Source organism: Carassius auratus, unplaced genomic scaffold (assembly GCF_003368295.1).
Source record: "Carassius auratus strain Wakin unplaced genomic scaffold, ASM336829v1 scaf_tig00003102, whole genome shotgun sequence".
NCBI classification, from domain to species: domain Eukaryota; kingdom Metazoa; phylum Chordata; class Actinopteri; order Cypriniformes; family Cyprinidae; genus Carassius; species Carassius auratus.
The window spans coordinates 273,422-291,441 of record NW_020523502.1 but is presented as its reverse complement, the minus strand read 5'-3'; the positions used below and the strand labels follow the sequence as shown (position 1 = coordinate 291,441).

At 37.7% G+C, this 18,020-nt stretch overlaps 1 protein-coding gene across 1 annotated transcript in view; it reads left to right on the top strand.

The window, feature by feature from the left end:
- The window catches only part of mcc (MCC regulator of WNT signaling pathway), a 70,142-nt gene that overhangs the window by 47,956 nt on the left and 4,166 nt on the right, over window positions 1-18,020 (top strand). Inside the window, exons 9-16 of the mRNA XM_026243355.1 lie at window positions 3,913-4,059; window positions 5,014-5,103; window positions 5,191-5,339; window positions 5,665-5,805; window positions 8,214-8,314; window positions 9,829-10,012; window positions 14,254-14,488; window positions 15,482-15,694. Coding sequence (XP_026099140.1) covers window positions 3,913-4,059; window positions 5,014-5,103; window positions 5,191-5,339; window positions 5,665-5,805; window positions 8,214-8,314; window positions 9,829-10,012; window positions 14,254-14,488; window positions 15,482-15,694 — 1,260 coding nt within the window. The remainder of the gene's footprint in view (window positions 1-3,912; window positions 4,060-5,013; window positions 5,104-5,190; window positions 5,340-5,664; window positions 5,806-8,213; window positions 8,315-9,828; window positions 10,013-14,253; window positions 14,489-15,481; window positions 15,695-18,020) is intronic.

Below are 18,020 nucleotides of genomic sequence, written 5' to 3'. Positions count from 1 at the left end.
CAGTCTTCCCCATGATTGTGTAGTCTATAGAACTAGACTGAGAGATCATTTAAAGGCTTTGCAGGTGTTTTGAGTTAATTAGCTGATTAGAATTTGGCACCCGGTGTCTTCAATATTGAACCTTTTCACAATATTCTAATTTTCCTTAGTTGTCAGTTATAAACATCAATATTAAAAGAAATAAACATTTTAAATAAATAAGTCTGTGTGAAATGAATGAATATAATATACAAGTTTCCCTTTTTGAATGGAATTAGTGAAATCAACTTTTTGATGATATTCTAATTTTATGACCAGCACCTGGATAATGCTCTTGATCAACAAACTTAACCTAAATAATTAAAAAGAAAAAAATTAAATTAAATCAACTATCACTATTATGCTCTTGATCAAGACACTTGACCTAAATAAAATAAAATTAAATGGAAAAAATAATATAAAATGTACAATTATTGTTATGCTCTTGATTAAATACACTCGAGCTAAATAAAATTAAATGAAAAAAAAATGACAAGTTATGTCTTGTTCAAATAAGTAAAATTTGCTTTTATATGCACATTTGTGTCTGATGTCAGAGACAGATAAAGACGAGATTGAAACTCTCGATGGACTCAGCATCTCCACAATAAACCCGATCCCATCAGAAACAGCAAGCGATGCATCGGACCAATTCCACGAGCACGGACAGATTTCATTACACAAATCTGATAAATCTGATATCTGAGATGAATCGCAGGCCATTTGTATGTCGTAGGTCTGAGTGACCCGGCTGTTTCTATAAAAGCCTTTGGCCTTTTTCACTCGATGCATTTCAGGGCTAATCGTGTTAGTGTGCTAACCAGCTTCAGGCGGCCAGATCTGATTACAGATCCTGTGTAAAAGCAGCAGACTAATCGATCCAAACAGGTTTGTGCTGTGTGTTTTTCCAAATGATCCGAGGACAGTGGCATTCCTTATTTAAGCTCGGGAAATAGATCCATCACCATTAGTGTGGCTGTTTCTGCAACACCAGGAAGAAGAACACTGAAAACCGAAAAGTAATCAAAAAAACCAGTGAAAGAAATCAACTTTTTAATTAAAGAGCTAAGTTTACCCCTTTAAATTTACCTTCCCCTGTTTTGACATGGAAAAGAAACATAAAAATGTCTAAAAACTTGTTTTTCAGCAAGGGAACAAAACTTTGCAAGTGTTTTAAGACCCTCAAAATACACATAATTTATTTTGTGTTCAAATATGTTATTGTCGGAAATCTTTTGTCAAATATATTTAGCCTTTTCACCATATCTCTCATTCTTTTGGGACTGAGATTTGTTGCTAAACATGAATATGTGCACCTGCTGATGAACCATTGCAGCATGAAATGTTTTTGAAAATGATGCATTTTCATCTGAAAGTTAAAGTTTATGCATGTAGAATTAATTTATTAATTTAATTAATTTTGAATTCATTCCAATGGGATTGATACTGGGAATTTTCTGATTATATTCTTAGATTTTGAATGCATTATGAGGGTTAAATAAAATTTTAATGGGCACACGAGCTGCATCTGATGTATTTATACAGACTGTTTAATGCAGCTCAGAGATGACATGAATGCATTTACGCTGCAGTTGCATGTTATGACATTTTATGTTTTAAATATAAAATATATTGAATATAGAACTGTGAAGTGATATGTAAATATGAAACTAAATCTGTCAGTATATCTTAATAAGCAAGTCATTGATTCACTCATTAAACAGATTCGTTCAAAACAGATGATTCATTCAGAAATGAAGCGAGTGATTTGGTGGAATAATACTCTTACTATTTTTGTCATAAAAAACATGCTAAAAATAGTAAGAGTAGTACACTTGGGTGCATTTTTTAATTTAGCAGCTGACTTTTTGAATGGCTCATTGAATCACTGACTCACTTTATTTGTTCAAATGCACTGAATCATTCAGGGACGAAACACCACTGTGATGGTCAGAGACCAAGCAAATACAGCAAAACAGTCCATACTGACAATATTGTGTCTAAAATGTAAATGACTTAATTATTAACTTTACATAACATTTATTTATTTGCTTGTTAGTTACACAGTCCACTAATCACAGTCCAGTCCTGAAATGAAGGCAAATTTCTTTTTTTTTATGTCACATTTAGGCCTATTTATGTATTTATTTATTATATAATTTTATAATTTATTTATTTATTATACTCTATTGCTTACACTTAAACAAAACATTACAATCTAAAAAAATATATTTTTATTATATACTATTTTCCAAACTTGAACAAAATGTTACCATTTATTTATTTATGCATTCATTTATTTATTTATTATGCACACATTTATCAAAATACAACAACTGCATTTATTATTTATTTATTTACTTATATGCTATTGTTCAAACTTGAAAATAACATAACATTTGCATTTATTTATTCATTTATTAATGTTTTTCAAAATTGAACACACCATTAGTATTTGTTTATGCACTGTAGTTCAAAATTGAACATAACATTAGCATTTAATTTAATTTATTGTACACTGTTGTTCAAACCTGAACATAATTTTTTCCATTTATTTATTTATTGTACACTATTGTAAAAACTTAAAAAAAAAACATTAGCATATTTATTTATTTATTTATTTATTTATTTACTTATTTTACACCATTGTTCAAAGAGTGAAATAGCGATATTAAAAGGACACATGAGCGTCCGGCTCAAGCCTGTGGCAGTGGGCAGATATGGTATTCCAGAACTGGACTGTTCCACCTAAAACCAGATTTCTGGCCACTTTAATCCTGATCTGGATCTGAAGCACTCTATATTTAAACTCACGCCGCAGCCGCTCGACCGTAATTACTGACCTGGCTTTGTGGCAGTGGTTTGTTAGATTGGACTCGACTTCCGCAGGTCAGCTGTGTGTGTGTGTGTGTGTGTGTGTGTGTGAACCGCTAAGTTAAATATTGATGTTTTCTCTCTTTGTTAAGAGCTGAAGCTCGAGTGGCTGATGGAGGGATGTTTCACTGCAAACACATCAGAGCTTCTCAATCTCTTTTGCTTTAGGAACCAAACTGATTAAAAGCATAGTTTATCCAAAACAGCAAATAAAATGTCCTTAAAATCAAACACTGAACTGTAATAGTGTCAGTATGAACTGAACAGATCCAACAACAGACTAAATGAGCTGAACTTTCATCATAGATCAAATAATTCACTTCACACATTCAACAGTGAGCTTGTCATTCTCCATCATTATGATTAGATTCTGGTTATTGCAATGCAGTGTTATATTATATTAGATTATATTATATATTATGCACATTTTACATCAAATCATATATGTTTTACGTTATTTATTTTTTAAATGGTACCAATAGATGTTTTGATGAGATTTAAAAAAATAATGATATTTTATATTATTTTATTTATATTTATAAATGTAACCTGTAGATGTTTTTGAGATTTTTATTGGTTTGTTTTTATTTTTTGATGGTTTAATTTATTTTTGTTTATTCATTTTTGATGTTTTTATGAGATTTTCTTGTGTAATTTTTATGGTAAATATGGATGATTTTTATTTTTATTTTATAGTTTTTTATGGTGACCTGTAGATATTTTAATGAGATTTCTTTTTGAAGTTTTATTTTATTTTGTAAAAAATATGACCTGTAGATGTTTTGAGATTTTTATTTTTTATTTTTATGCATTTATTTATTTTATTTATGTTTTGGTTTATTTTATTTACTTATTTTCAGATGTTTTTGTGAGATTTTTTATGTTAAAATGAGGTTGCACTCAGATTAGCTGGAATATTGGAATATATTCTAGATTTAGCTCTGGTCTCTGAAGAGGGAGAAACGGACTCGAGCGTCCCGGCCGGTGTTGTGACAGACAGGTGTGTTTCCGTCCCTGCAGGTGCGAGAGCTGCAGACGCGTCTCCAGACCGTCCAGCCCGGTGCTCCGTCCAGTCCTGGGCGTCTGACATCAGCGGGACGTCCCATCAACCCCAGCACCGGAGAACTCAGCACCAGCAGCAGCAGCAACGACATCCCCGTCGCCAAAGTACTTCATTGCTCTCGTTACATTGAGTCTTTTAGCTGACGCTTTTATCCAAAGCGACTTACAAATGAGGACAGTGTTAGCAATCAAAAACAACAAAAGAGCAATGATATATAAGTGCTATAACAAGTCTCAGTTAGCTTAACACAGTGCACGTAGCAAGGGCTTTTAAATAATATAATAAATAAAAAGAAAATGGATAGAATAGAAAAAGAATAGAGCATGCTAGTGTTAGAGGTCTTTCTTTTTTTTGTTAAAGTTTTTATTTTTACATTTTTTACATTTTAAAAATGATAAATGTTGCCTTATATTTTTTAGCTGAAAGTTTTTTTTTAATATTTATTTTTTATTTAAATTTATTTTTTATGGGATTTTATTTTATATATATTTTTTATAGTATATTTACTTTTATTTTATTTTAGTCATTTAAAAATTTTTATTAATTTAATTTTTCCATTTAATTGTATTTAGTTAATTATTTTTATTTTATATTTATTTGATTTGAATATAATTTTGTTATGTGATTTTATTTTATTTTTATGCATTTAATATAATACTTATTTTTATTTTATTTTAGTCATTTTCTTTTTTTATTATTCAGTTTATTTTTCAGTTTTATTTTATTTAGTTTAAGTGCCTTGCTCAAGAGCATAACAGTAATAGATTTAATTTCTTTTGATTGAGCATAAGAGTGATAGTAGATTTTACTTTGTTTATTTGTTTGTTTTATTTATTTATTTTTCAGTGGTCTGATGCTCTTCTGTTATGAGTTGCTTTGTTTTGTGAGTTTTATTGTTTGAAATCGGGTTCAGAATTTCTCAGAATTTCATGTCTTTCGCAGAAGTAAAACTCAAACAGGTTGATATAAAATAACAGAAGTATTGTTTTTAACACAAGACTGCACTTTACATTGCTCATCCGTGTGTGTGTGTGTGTGTGCGCGTGTGTGTGTGGCAGGTGGCGGAGCGAGTGAAGCTGTCAAAGACTCGCTCAGAATCGCTGCCAGCGGAGAGATCCGTCCTCGGCTCTGAAATCAGCAGCATCGGGGTGAGACAGATAGAAAACCTCCCAAATTACTAGAGCTATTACTACAGTACTCTGTGTTTTGAAGTGTGTCTGTGTCTCTCTCCGCAGGTGTCCAGTAATGTGGCTGAACACCTGGCTCATTCCCTTCAGGACTGCTCCAACATCCAGGAGATCTTCCAGACGCTCTACTCGCACGGATCCGCCGTCTCCGAGAGCAAGATCCACGAGTTCGAGGTGGAGACGGAGAGACTGAACAGGTCAGAGAGCACCTGTAAATTAGCTAACAAAAAAAACAAAAAACTTTTAAGATTTAATGTACTGAAAAAAAATGTAATTTTTTAGGTTGAAGTATTAAAATGACTAAATCTCATTACAAAAACAAACCTGCATAACAAAATGGCTCAAACTTAAACGAAAACGGAAGAGACTGAATTAGTGCTCCTCAGGTGTTGTCTGTCAGTGCAGAGCGTGTTGTGTCAGCTGAAGTGAACATCTTCTATACTCTCTATACTGAGTGTGCAGGGAGCAGTGAACACTATGTAGGGACCCTGTGCGTCTGTCTGATTGCTGTGTGTGTTTCAGTCGTATCGAGCACCTGAAGTCTCAGAACGATCTGCTGACCATCACACTGGAGGAGTGTAAGAGCAACGCCGAGCGGATGAGTATGCTGATGGGGAAATATGAGTCCAACGCCACCGCGCTCAGACTGGCCCTGCAGTACAGGTACGCACACACACACACACACACACACACACAGACACACACACACACACACACACACACAGAGACACACATACACACACACACACAGACACACACACACACACACGCACACACACACACAGAGACACACACACACACACACAGAGAGAGAGAGACACAGACACACACAGAGACACAAACACACACACACACACAGAGAGAGAGAGACACAGACACACACAGAGACACAAACACACACACACACACACACACAGAGAGAGAGAGACACACACACACACACAGAGAGAGAGACACACACACACACACACAGAGAGAGAGACACACACACACACAGAGAGAGAGAGACACACACACACACACAGAGAGAGAGAGATACACAGACACACACACACACACACACACACACAGAGAGAGAGACACACACACACACACACACACAGAGAGAGAGAGAGATACACAGACACACACAGAGACACAAACACACACACACACACACACACAGAGAGACACACACACACACACACACACACACACAGAGAGAGAGATACACAGACACACACAGAGACACAAACACACACACACACAGAGAGACACACACACACACACACACACACACACAGAGACACAGACACACACAGAGACACAAACACACACACAGACACACACACACACACACAAGGACACAGACACACACACACACATACACAAACAGACACAAACACAGAGACACACACACACACACAGACACACACACACACACAGAGACACAAACACACACACAAACACACACACAGACACAAACACACACACACACACAGACACAAACACACATACAGACACACACAGACACACACACAAGGACACACACATACACACACACACACACACAAGGACACATACACACACACACACACACACAAGGACACAGACACACACAAGGACACAGACACACACACACACACACACACACACAAGGACACAGACACACACACACACACACATACACAAACAGACACAAACACAGAGACACAAACACACACACAGACACAAACACACACACACACACACAGACACAAACACACACACAGACACAAACACACACACACATACAGACACACACAGACACACACACAAGGACACACACATACACACACACACACACACACACACACAAGGACACATACACACACACACACACACACACACAAGGACACATACACACACACAGATACACACACAAGGAAACACACATACACACACACACACACACACACACACACACACAAGGACACATACACACACACACACACACACACACAAGGACACAGACACACACAAGTACACAGACACACACACACACACAAGGACACAGACACACACACACACATACACAAACAGACACAAACACAGAGACACAAACACACACACAGACACAAACACACACACACACACACAGACACAAACACACACACAGACACAAACACACACACAGACACAAACACACACACACATACAGACACACACAGACACACACACAAGGACACACACATACACATACACACACACACACACAAGGACACATACACACACACACACACAAGGACACAGACACACACACACACACACACACACAAAAACCACCTAATTACAGTCCAGCCTTGTTCCTGTGGCTCAGTGGTAGAGCATTTCGTCTTCATCTGTCAATCCTGAAAAAAAAAATCACTTTCCACAAAAAATATTCTTCAGCACGACTGTTTTCAACACTGATAATAATCAGAAATGTTTCTTGAGCAGTAAATCATCATATTATTCTGATTTCTGAAGATCATGTGACACTGAAGACTGGAGGAATGATGCTGAAAATACAGCGGAGCATCACAGAAATACATTACACTTTAACACAGATTCACACAGAAAACAGATGTTTTATATTATAATAATATTTCACAATTCTTTTAAGTATTTTTGATCAAGTAAATGCATCCTTGATGAACAGAAGAGACTTCTTCTTAGAAACGTGTGTTGGATGAGTGATTGGTGTGAGTGAGGCTCCAGGTGAGTGTCGTATCCAGTGATCATGATGTCATCACATGAGGTCAAACGCTCATAAAGAACAAAAACACCACCATTAATCACACACACAGATCTCTCTCACACACTCACACACTCACATGATCACGGAAGTGTTTCACCGCTCCTCCGTCCTACAACAGTGTTCACAAAATAACACAAATAACAAGAGAAGAGTGAAACAACTCAATCTCTATATGACGGCCGACTGGAAAATAAGAATAAAAATAAATAAAAATGTAAATAAATATTTTTTCAGAAGCTGAGAAAGGATCTGCACTGACCTCCACATTCATCCTGTGTGTGTGTGTGTGTGTGTGCGTGTGTGTGTGTTGCAGTGAGCAGTGTATCGAGGCGTATGAGCTGCTGCTGGCGCTGGCCGAGAGTGAACAGGGTCTGGTTTTGGGTCAGTTCAGAGCCGCTGGAGTCAGTGCTGTGGGTAAGACACACACACACACACACACACACACACACACACACACATCTGAATCAGGACATCCCATACACTTCTGTTATTATATATATACAGATAGCTATGTGTGCCATAACCTAGGAGTTCCCAAACTTTTTGTCACCCAAACCATTTGAACTCAAATAAATTGTCCACTGAAATTCTAAGTTAATATTTCAGTAATTTAACAACACTTTTGAATATTCATGGTCCTCTGATGTCAGTTAAAGGTCACATGACATACAGGTAGACAAATAAAATATATGTTTTAAATTTAGTACACATATACAAATACAAATATTTATATATATATATATATATACACACATGCACTCACTGGCCACTTTATCAGGTACACCTTGCTAGTTCAGCAAATCGTCTTCACCACGTCTAGATGCCTTAATGCATCTTTAATTAATTGAATTCATAAAACTTCAACAATTTAATAATTCATTAACATTTTTACATTAAGTAGTAGTACCCTATGAAATGTATTTTTTGTTTTATTTTTTCTGGATTTATTATTTAATGCAAATCTTTTTTTACATTTTACTACTATATTACTTATACAATTTATATTATTATTACAAATTATTACTACATTGATTTAAAAGCTGTCGTGATTAAATGAAGGCATAAAACTTTTTTGAAATGTAGTAAAAATTTAAATGTAACAGTTCCTTTTATTTTTTTAAGCAAGCTAAAAACTGGTTTAATGTTTAATTGAATAACATGGAGGAAAAATTGTGTAGCATTCCTTTAAAAAAAATGATTAAAATAATATTATTGTTGTTGCCTTTTCTACTACAGTATTATATTAAGTATTATATAGTACTGTTATAGTTTCCTGACACAATTTCTTCAAATTGAACCAAGACAACACTTTGCAGAGACATGCAGACTTCATATTAAATTTCACAATATGATTTACTGTTTATTTCTATAATTCTGTATTGTATAAAGCACTATAGAGATGACTTTGACTCTGTACAGTGCTTCTTGTTCTCCTCAGGAGCTTTGAGCATCATTTAATATCCTGATTCTTCCGCGCTTCATTAATGGCTCATGAGTTATTAGTGTAATTAGTTTCTCTCCACACACTGAACATCTGAACACATCCACACCGCTGCTGGGAGAAATTAAAAATAAATTATTCAATAAAACTGATAGAATTCAGCATGTCAAGATCCACACCATTCATCGGTCACAGTCACTTATTTCTAAATATTATCTTTGATTATTTTCTTTTCATTATAATTGCATTTGGAAAGAGTTTTGCATAACTGTTTACATTAATTACAAAGTGTAGTGTTTTAATTAGATCATGTTTTCAGTTAATAGTGTGGTGCTTTCTGCTCTGATTAACATATTTTACATCTGCTTGCACTGAATTCTCTCACAGAGAAATGATGAAAATATTATTTATGTTGTATGTGGATCTGAACATACATTAGATCTGTGGTCCATCATTTAGTGTATACTGTGCTATATGATCATGGCAGGAGAGCAGGCGGGTGAAGAGAGCATCACACAGATCCTGAAGAAAGCTCACGACAGCAGAAAGACGGCAGAGATCGCTGCTAAAGATCTCCTGACCCGTCTGGATGGCAGCTGTGGAGCTGTGTTTGTGGTCAGCAGCTGTAGTGTCCAGCCCTGGGAGAGTCTCTCGTCCAACAGCCACACCAGGTGAATTCTTTCATTCTCTCGAATTCTTCTTTTTTGTCTTTTAAATATTCCTTTAGAAATCGATTGTATACATTTAGAAAGTCTTCCAGTTTTGTGGACTATTCTTTTTTCTTATTTTCTGATTCTACGTCACCACCTGTTTAGCACAGCCCACTGATTCCACGTCACCACCTGTTTAGCTCCGCCCACTGATTCCGCGTCACCACCTGTTTAGCTCCGCCCACTGATTCTAAGTCACCACCTGTTTAGCACGGCCCACTGATTCTGCGTCACCACCTGTTTGGCTCCGCCCACTGATTCTAAGTCACCACCTGTTTAGCTCCGCCCACTGATTCTACGTCACCACCTGTTTGGCTCCGCCCACTGATTCTAAGTCACCACCTGTTTAGCTCCGCCCACTGATTCTACGTCACCACCTGTTTAGCACGGCCCACTGATTCTACGTCACCACCTGTTTAGCGCCGCCCACTGATTCCACGTCACCACCTGTTTAGCGCCGCCCACTGATTCTAAGTCACCACCTGTTTAGCTCAGTCCACTGATTCTACGTCACCCCCCTGTTTAGCTCCGCCCACTGATTCTACGTCACCACCTGTTTAGCACGGCCCACTGATTCTACATCACCACCTGTTTAGCGCCGCCCACTGATTCCACGTCACCACCTGTTTAGCACGGCCCACTGATTCTAAGTCACCACCTGATTAGCTCCGTCCACTGATTCTACGTCACCCCCCTGTTTAGCTCCGCCCACTGATTCTACGTCACCACCTGTTTAGCATGGCCCACTGATTCTACGTCACCACCTGTTTAGCACGGCCCACTGATTCTGCGTCACCACCTGTTTGGCTCCGCCCACTGATTCTTAGTCACCACCTGTTTAGCGCCGCCCACTGATTCTACGTCACCAACCTTTTAGCTCCGCCCACTGATTCTACGTCACCCCCTGTTTAGCTCCGCCCACTGATTCTACGTCACCCCCTGTTTAGCTCCGCCCACTGATTCTATGTCACCACCTGTTTAGCGCCGCCCACTGATTCTACATCACCACCTGTTTAGCTCCGCCCACTGATTCTGCATCACCACCTGTTTAGCTCCGCCCACTGATTCTACGTCACCACCTGTTTACCGCTGCCCACTGATTCTACGTCACCACCTGTTTAGCGCTGACCACTGATTCTACATCACCACCTGTTTAGCTCCGCCCACTGATTCTACATCACCCCCTGTTTAGCTCCGCCCACTGATTCTACATCACCCCCCTGTTTAGCTCCGCCCACTGATTCTACGTCACCCCCTGTTTAGCTCCGCCCACTGATTCTACGTCACCCCCTGTTTAGCTCCGCCCACTGATTCTATGTCACCACCTGTTTAGCGCCGCCCACTGATTTTACATCACCACCTGTTTAGCTCCGCCCACTGATTCTGCATCACCACCTGTTTAGCTCCGCCCACTGATTCTACGTCACCACCTGTTTACCGCTGCCCACTGATTCTACGTCACCACCTGTTTACCGCTGCCCACTGATTCTACGTCACCACCTGTTTAGCGCTGACCACTGATTCTACATCACCACCTGTTTAGCTCCGCCCACTGATTCTACATCACCCCCTGTTTAGCTCCGCCCACTGATTCTACATCACCCCCCTGTTTAGCTCCGCCCACTGATTCTACGTCACCACCTGTTTAGCTCCGCCCACTGATTCTACGTCACCCCCTGTTTAGCTCCGCCCACTGATTCTACGTCATCACCTGTTTAGCTCCGCCCACTGATTCTAAGTCACTACCTGTTTAGCGCCGCCCACTGATTCTACGTCACCACCTGTTTAGCGCCGCCCACTGATTCTACGTCACCACCTGTTTAGCGCAGCCCACTGATTCTACGTCACCACCTGTTTAGCGCCGCCCACTGATTCTACGTCACCACCTATATATATATATGTATATAGATATATATATAGATATATGTATATATATATATATATATGTGTGTGTATATATATATATATATATATATATATATACATGTGTGTGTGTGTGTGTGTGTGCGTGTGTGCACAGCCCAACCAGATGTTTACTGAAAAGGTGTTATTACTTTGATTGGTAACGGAAAGATATTTATTAAAAATGCAGTTAATTAAGGATTGATACGGGAAAGTGGTTGTGGACTCCAGCGTCTGTGAGTGTGATTCTGCAGGTCTGTGTTTCATCTGTCTTCTAACGGTTTGTATGTGGTTCTGGTCCAGCGGTTGCCCATGACAACACTCTCATCCGTGCTGCTGCTGTGTGTGTGTGTGTGTTTTTGGTTTCCCATGAGCCCATCTGATCACCTGATCCTGCGGCTGCCAGTCACACCAGTGTGTCTCACACACACACACACACACACACTGTGCTGAACCACTAAATACACAGTATGTATTAAAAAAGGATGATTTATCATCATTCATGCCGTTCCCAACCTGCTTGGTTTTCTCTCTTCTGTTGAAGATGAGTAAATGATGAGAGATGTTTCATGTTTTGATAACTTAATGCTGTGACATTAGTGAGGTGTGTGTGTCAGTGTTAGAACGAGACTCAACTGATCTAATGCAGAAAAACCTCTTCAAACTGATAGCAAACTGACTCTGGGAGGATGTGTTGCTCTTCAGAGGCTTGTATGCTGAAGGTTTGACATATATGTGCTTGAGATCACTAATGTGCCTAATATGTGTTTTATACAGCAGAAATGACAGACAGATAGATATTGAATAATTTGAGACAGTCTCATGTCTCACCTCCCAGTGCGTACACACACACACACACACAGGTGTGATGTCTTGTGTAATTCGTCAGGCTGCAGCAGTGTTTCATTATTGAAATGGAAAATAAATGATATCTGCAGTAACCATTCCACGACTGTTATTTATGAATTTATTAATCATTTTGTTTATTATATATATTGGCTGTTTATTAGTACGTGTTAAAAAGGTTTGAGGCTCGTCTGTTGTTCTGGATGATGATCCTGCAGTGAATGGATGTAACCACACATTGATTTTTCCCCTTTATCCTCCCTTTATCCTCCATTCAGCGTAACAGCGTTTCTAAACTGTGCGCTTCCAGATGAGGAGAATCAGAGCTCATCTCCGGCGTTTACTGCTGTTCTCCGGCGCTCAGATATTACTGCGTTTTAATGAGACAGGTGTTGAGTTTCCAGGTTGTTCTGCTCATTAAAGCGTGTAAATGATTATGAATATTTCTGTTGATGATGTTCATCGCCGTCAGACCTGTCATTGTTGAGTTTATAGTGACAGACCTGAAGATTATAAGTGTGTGTGTGTGTGTGTGTCAGCAGGGTTTCTGTGCAGATAATTGGGATTCTCATTGTAATTAGGGGCTTTGCTAATTGAGGGAGGGAGACTGATTTGGAGGCGTTTTCATTCTTCATTGTGATTGCGTTGAGTCTCGTTCACACTGATGATGATTAATATATATGTGTGTATATATATATATATATATATATATATATATATATATATATATACACACACACACACACACACACACACACACATACATATTATTATTATTATTATTTAAATACAAAAAATGTATTGTAAATTCAAATAATTATAATTATAAAAATGCAGTATAAAATAATAATAATACTCTTGTTATTAGTAAAATAATTATACATTTCATTATGAAATGCTTCTACAACTTCTACTATTATTATATAATGTATTGTTCAATTATAACAGTAATATTTAAATAACAGTAAATAATATTTATAATATATTTATTTTGTAAAAACAATTACACTTAAATTGTTTATAAGTTATAATTGTAAAATTTATTATAAAATGTAATAATGAAGTATGTTCTTAAAATATATTATAAACATGCATTATACAAAATTACATTAATAGTAATAAAAAATTAAATCTAGAAATGTATTATAAAATATCATAATTACTTAATAATATAGATTATTTGTAATTGTGTTGTCATTTTTATTTTAATATTATTAATCTTATTATATTACTTTTTTTACTTATTTTAGTTTAGAATTCTTTTTATAATAATAATAAATATTTGTAGTAGTGTTAGCATCTAAAATATGGGAAATGGCTAAATAATAAAATAGAGACAATAGTAATTTAGTAAACATATTTGCAGTTTTATGGTTTGTGAGAATAATAAAAAATTGAGATGAAAAATCATTAAAAAGAATAAAATTTTTGTTCTGGATTGTTGTGTGTTGCAGCACCACCAGCTCGACGGCCAGCAGCTGTGACACGGATTTCTCCAAAGACGACGAGCAGCGTCTGAAGGACTACGTGCAGCAGCTGAAGAACGACCGGGCGGCCGTCAAGCTGACCATGCTGGAGCTGGAGAGCGTCCACATCGACCCGCTGAACTACGACCTCAAACCCCGCGCAGACTCGCAGAGACTCGACCTGGAGAACGCCGTGCTCATGCAGGAGCTCATGGCCATGAAGGTTACCATAAATCAACCTACTCTCAGAAAATCTGTCTTGATTAGGTGCGTGTCTGAAATGTGAGATCCGAGAGAAACACTGACTGACTGGGATTCACTTTGGGTCTGAAAATACAGTTTCAGTGTGTGTACGAGATTCCCAAACTTTATCTTTTCTCGAACTTAATATTTATCTGCACATTCATATTTTCACGGTTCTCTGATGTCAGGTAATGAGCACATGATATGCAGGTGACCAACCATCTTTTTTAGTAATTATTTTATTTTTATGTTTAAATTATTTTCATTTTCATTTATTTAAAATAAAATATTGAATTGTTTTAGTGCTTTATTTTTGTTACATTAAAAATATTGTAAAGTTGTAAAGTGTTTTTTTATTTGTATTTTCGTTTTAATATTTAAAAAAATTGTTTTGTCTTATTTAGTAAGTGGTTTATTTTTATTATTGTACAAATATTTTTCATATTTTCATGTTTCATCTTTTTAATCAATTTTTAAATTTTGTGTTTAACTGAAACACAATTAAAATATTACAAATTTTTTGTCTTTTACTTTATTTTAAATAATATAAATGGGATTTCAAAAATATACGGTGCACATTTTAATGATATTTTATATCTTACTAAGTGTTTTTTTTTTATTATTATTATTTTTTTATATTTATTTTAGTTTATTTTAAATAAAATATATCACCTTTTTATTTAATCTATTTGTATTAAGAAAAAAAATTTGAATGCCATTTAATATTCATATTTTTCATATTCCTCTGTATTCAATATGATTTAACTAGTGCTTTATTTGGATGTATTGTTTATTTTAATTTAGCATTTTTAGAGTTAAATCAATGAACTATCTATTCTTCAACTCAGAAACCCCCATTAGGCAAAGCCTGGTATATGCAATAGAGTTTTTCTCATATTTATATAGATTATAAGTCAATACAATATGATAAGAATGCACTAAAGCTCATTGCATCAAACACACATGTGTTCAGGAGGAGATGGCGGAGCTGAAGGCGCAGCTGTATCTGCTGGAGAAGGAGAAGAAAGCTCTGGAGCTGAAGCTGAGCACACGGGAGGCTCAGGAACAGGCGTATCTGGTGCACATTGAGCATCTGAAGTCTGAGGTGGAGGAACATCAGGAACAGAGACGGAGATCGCTCAACTCCACCGGCAGCAGCGCTGGAGCCAAAGACAAGAGCGGGAAGGTACAGTGCATACACTACAATATACTGTAAGGTGCAAATGTGTGCATGTATCATACAAATCCTAAATGGAAACATAAATGGAAAATAAAATTTCAAAATATATATATCTTTTTTTTCTTTAGTCATATGAAAAGACTTGTGCACGTCTCATTTGCCTGCATTTAACTTAATTACACACACTACCATTCCAAAATTATGATATGAACTATTAACTTTTAATATATATATATATATATATATATACACACACACTCACACACACACACACATTAATATAGTAGTTTTTACTTGTATTTTTTATTAATTTTATTATTTTATTTGTACTTAAAATTAAACAAAAAATCCTACGTAAACTGAAAATGTGAATTGTTGGCTTGGCTGCTAGCTGTAATGCATTTAGGCGTTTTATTTTCTCTATGTATGGTTAATGGATTGATTGATAATCCTGAATTTAATAAGTCTTTATAGTTTTATAATCTATGAATATGCTGTTGATTAAATTTAACTGTAAAGACTCTCTGTGAGATGTAAGGCAGGTAGAAACATACCGTATCTGTCAATTGTCCTTCTGTCCGTCTGTCCTTCTGTCTGTCTGTCTGTCTGTCTGTCTGTTCTTCTGTCTGTCTGTCTGTCTGTCTGTTCTTCTGTCTGTCTGTCCTTCTTTCTGTCTGTCTGTCTGTCTGTCTGTCTGTCTGTCCTTCTTTCTGTCTGTCTGTCCTTCTTTCTGTCTGTCTGTTCTTCTGTCTGTCCTTCTGTCCGTCTGTCCTTCTGTCTGTCTGTCTGTCTGTCTGTCCTTCTTTCTGTATGTCTGTTCTTCTGTCTGTCCTTCTGTCTGTCTGTCCTTCTTTCTATCTGTCTGTTCTTCTGCCTGTCCTTCTGTCTGTCTGTCCTTCTGTCTGTCTCTGTCTGTCTGTTCTTCTGTCTGTCTGTCTGTTCTTCTGTCTGTCCTTCTGTCTGTCCTTCTGTCTGTTCTTCTGTCTGTCCTTCTGTCTGTCTGTCTGTCTGTCTGTCTGTTCTTCTGTCTGTCCTTCTGTCTGTCTGTCTGTTCTTCTGTCTGTCTGTCTGTCTGTCTGTCTGTCTGTCTGTCTGTCTGTTCTTCTGTCTGTCCTTCTGTCTGTCTGTCTGTTCTTCTGTCTGTCCTTCTGTCTGTCTGTCTGTTCTTCTGTCTGTCCTTCTGTCTGTCTGTCCTTCTTTCTGTCTGTCTGTTCTTCTGTCTGTCCTTCTCTCTGTCTGTCTGTCTGTCCTTCTGTCTGTCCGTCTGTCTGTCTGTTCTTCTGTCTGTCCTTCTCTCTGTCCATCTGTCTGTCCGTCTGTCCTTCTGTCTGTCCTTCTGTCTGTCTGTCTGTCTGTCTGTCTGTCCTTCTGTCTGTCCTTCTGTCTGTCTGTCCTTCTTTCTGTATGTCTGTTCTTCTGTCTGTCCTTCTGTCTGTCTGTCCTTCTTTCTGTCTGTCTGTTCTTCTGTCTGTCCTTCTGTCTGTCTGTCTGTCTGTCTGTCCTTCTGTCTGTCTGTCTGTTCTTCTGCCTGTCCTTCTGTCTGTCTGTCCTTCTTTCTGTCTGTCTGTTCTTCTGTCTGTCCGTCTGTCTGTCTGTTTGTCTGTTCTTCTGTCTGTCCTTCTGTCTGTCTGTCTGTTTTTCTGTCTGTCCTTCTGTCCGTCTGTCCTTCTTTCTGTCTGTCTGTTCTTCTGTCTGTCCTTCTGTCTGCCTGTCTGTCTGCCTGTCGGTCTGTCTGTTCTTCTGTCTGTCCTTCTGTCTGTCTGTCTGTTCTTCTGTCTGTCCTTCTGTCCGTCTGTCCTTCTGTCTGTCTGTCTGTCTGTCTGTCCTTCTGTCTGTCTGTCTGTTCTTCTGTCTGTCCTTCTGTCTGTCTGTCCTTCTTTCTGTCTGTCTGTTCTTCTGTCTGTCCTTCTGTCTGTCTGTCCTTCTTTCTGTCTGTCTGTTCTTCTGTCTGTCCTGTCTGTCTGTCTGTCTGTCTGTCTGTCTGTCTGTTCTTCTGTCTGTCCTTCTGTCTGTCTGTCTGTTCTTCTGTCTGTCCTTCTGTCTGTCTGTCTGTCTGTTCTTCTGTCTGTCCTTCTGTCTGTCTGTCCTTCTTTCTGTCTGTCTGTTCTTCTGTCTGTCCTTCTCTCTGTCTGTCTGTCTGTCTGTCCTTCTGTCTGTCTGTTCTTCTGTCTGTCCTTCTCTCTGTCAATCTGTCTGTCCGTCTGTCCTTCTCTCTGTCTGTCCGTCTGTCCTTCTGTCTGTCTGTCCGTCTGTCTGTCTGTCCTTCTCTCTTTCCGTCTGTCTGTCCTTCTCTCTATTTGTCTGTCTGTCCGTCTGTCTTTCTGTCTGTCCT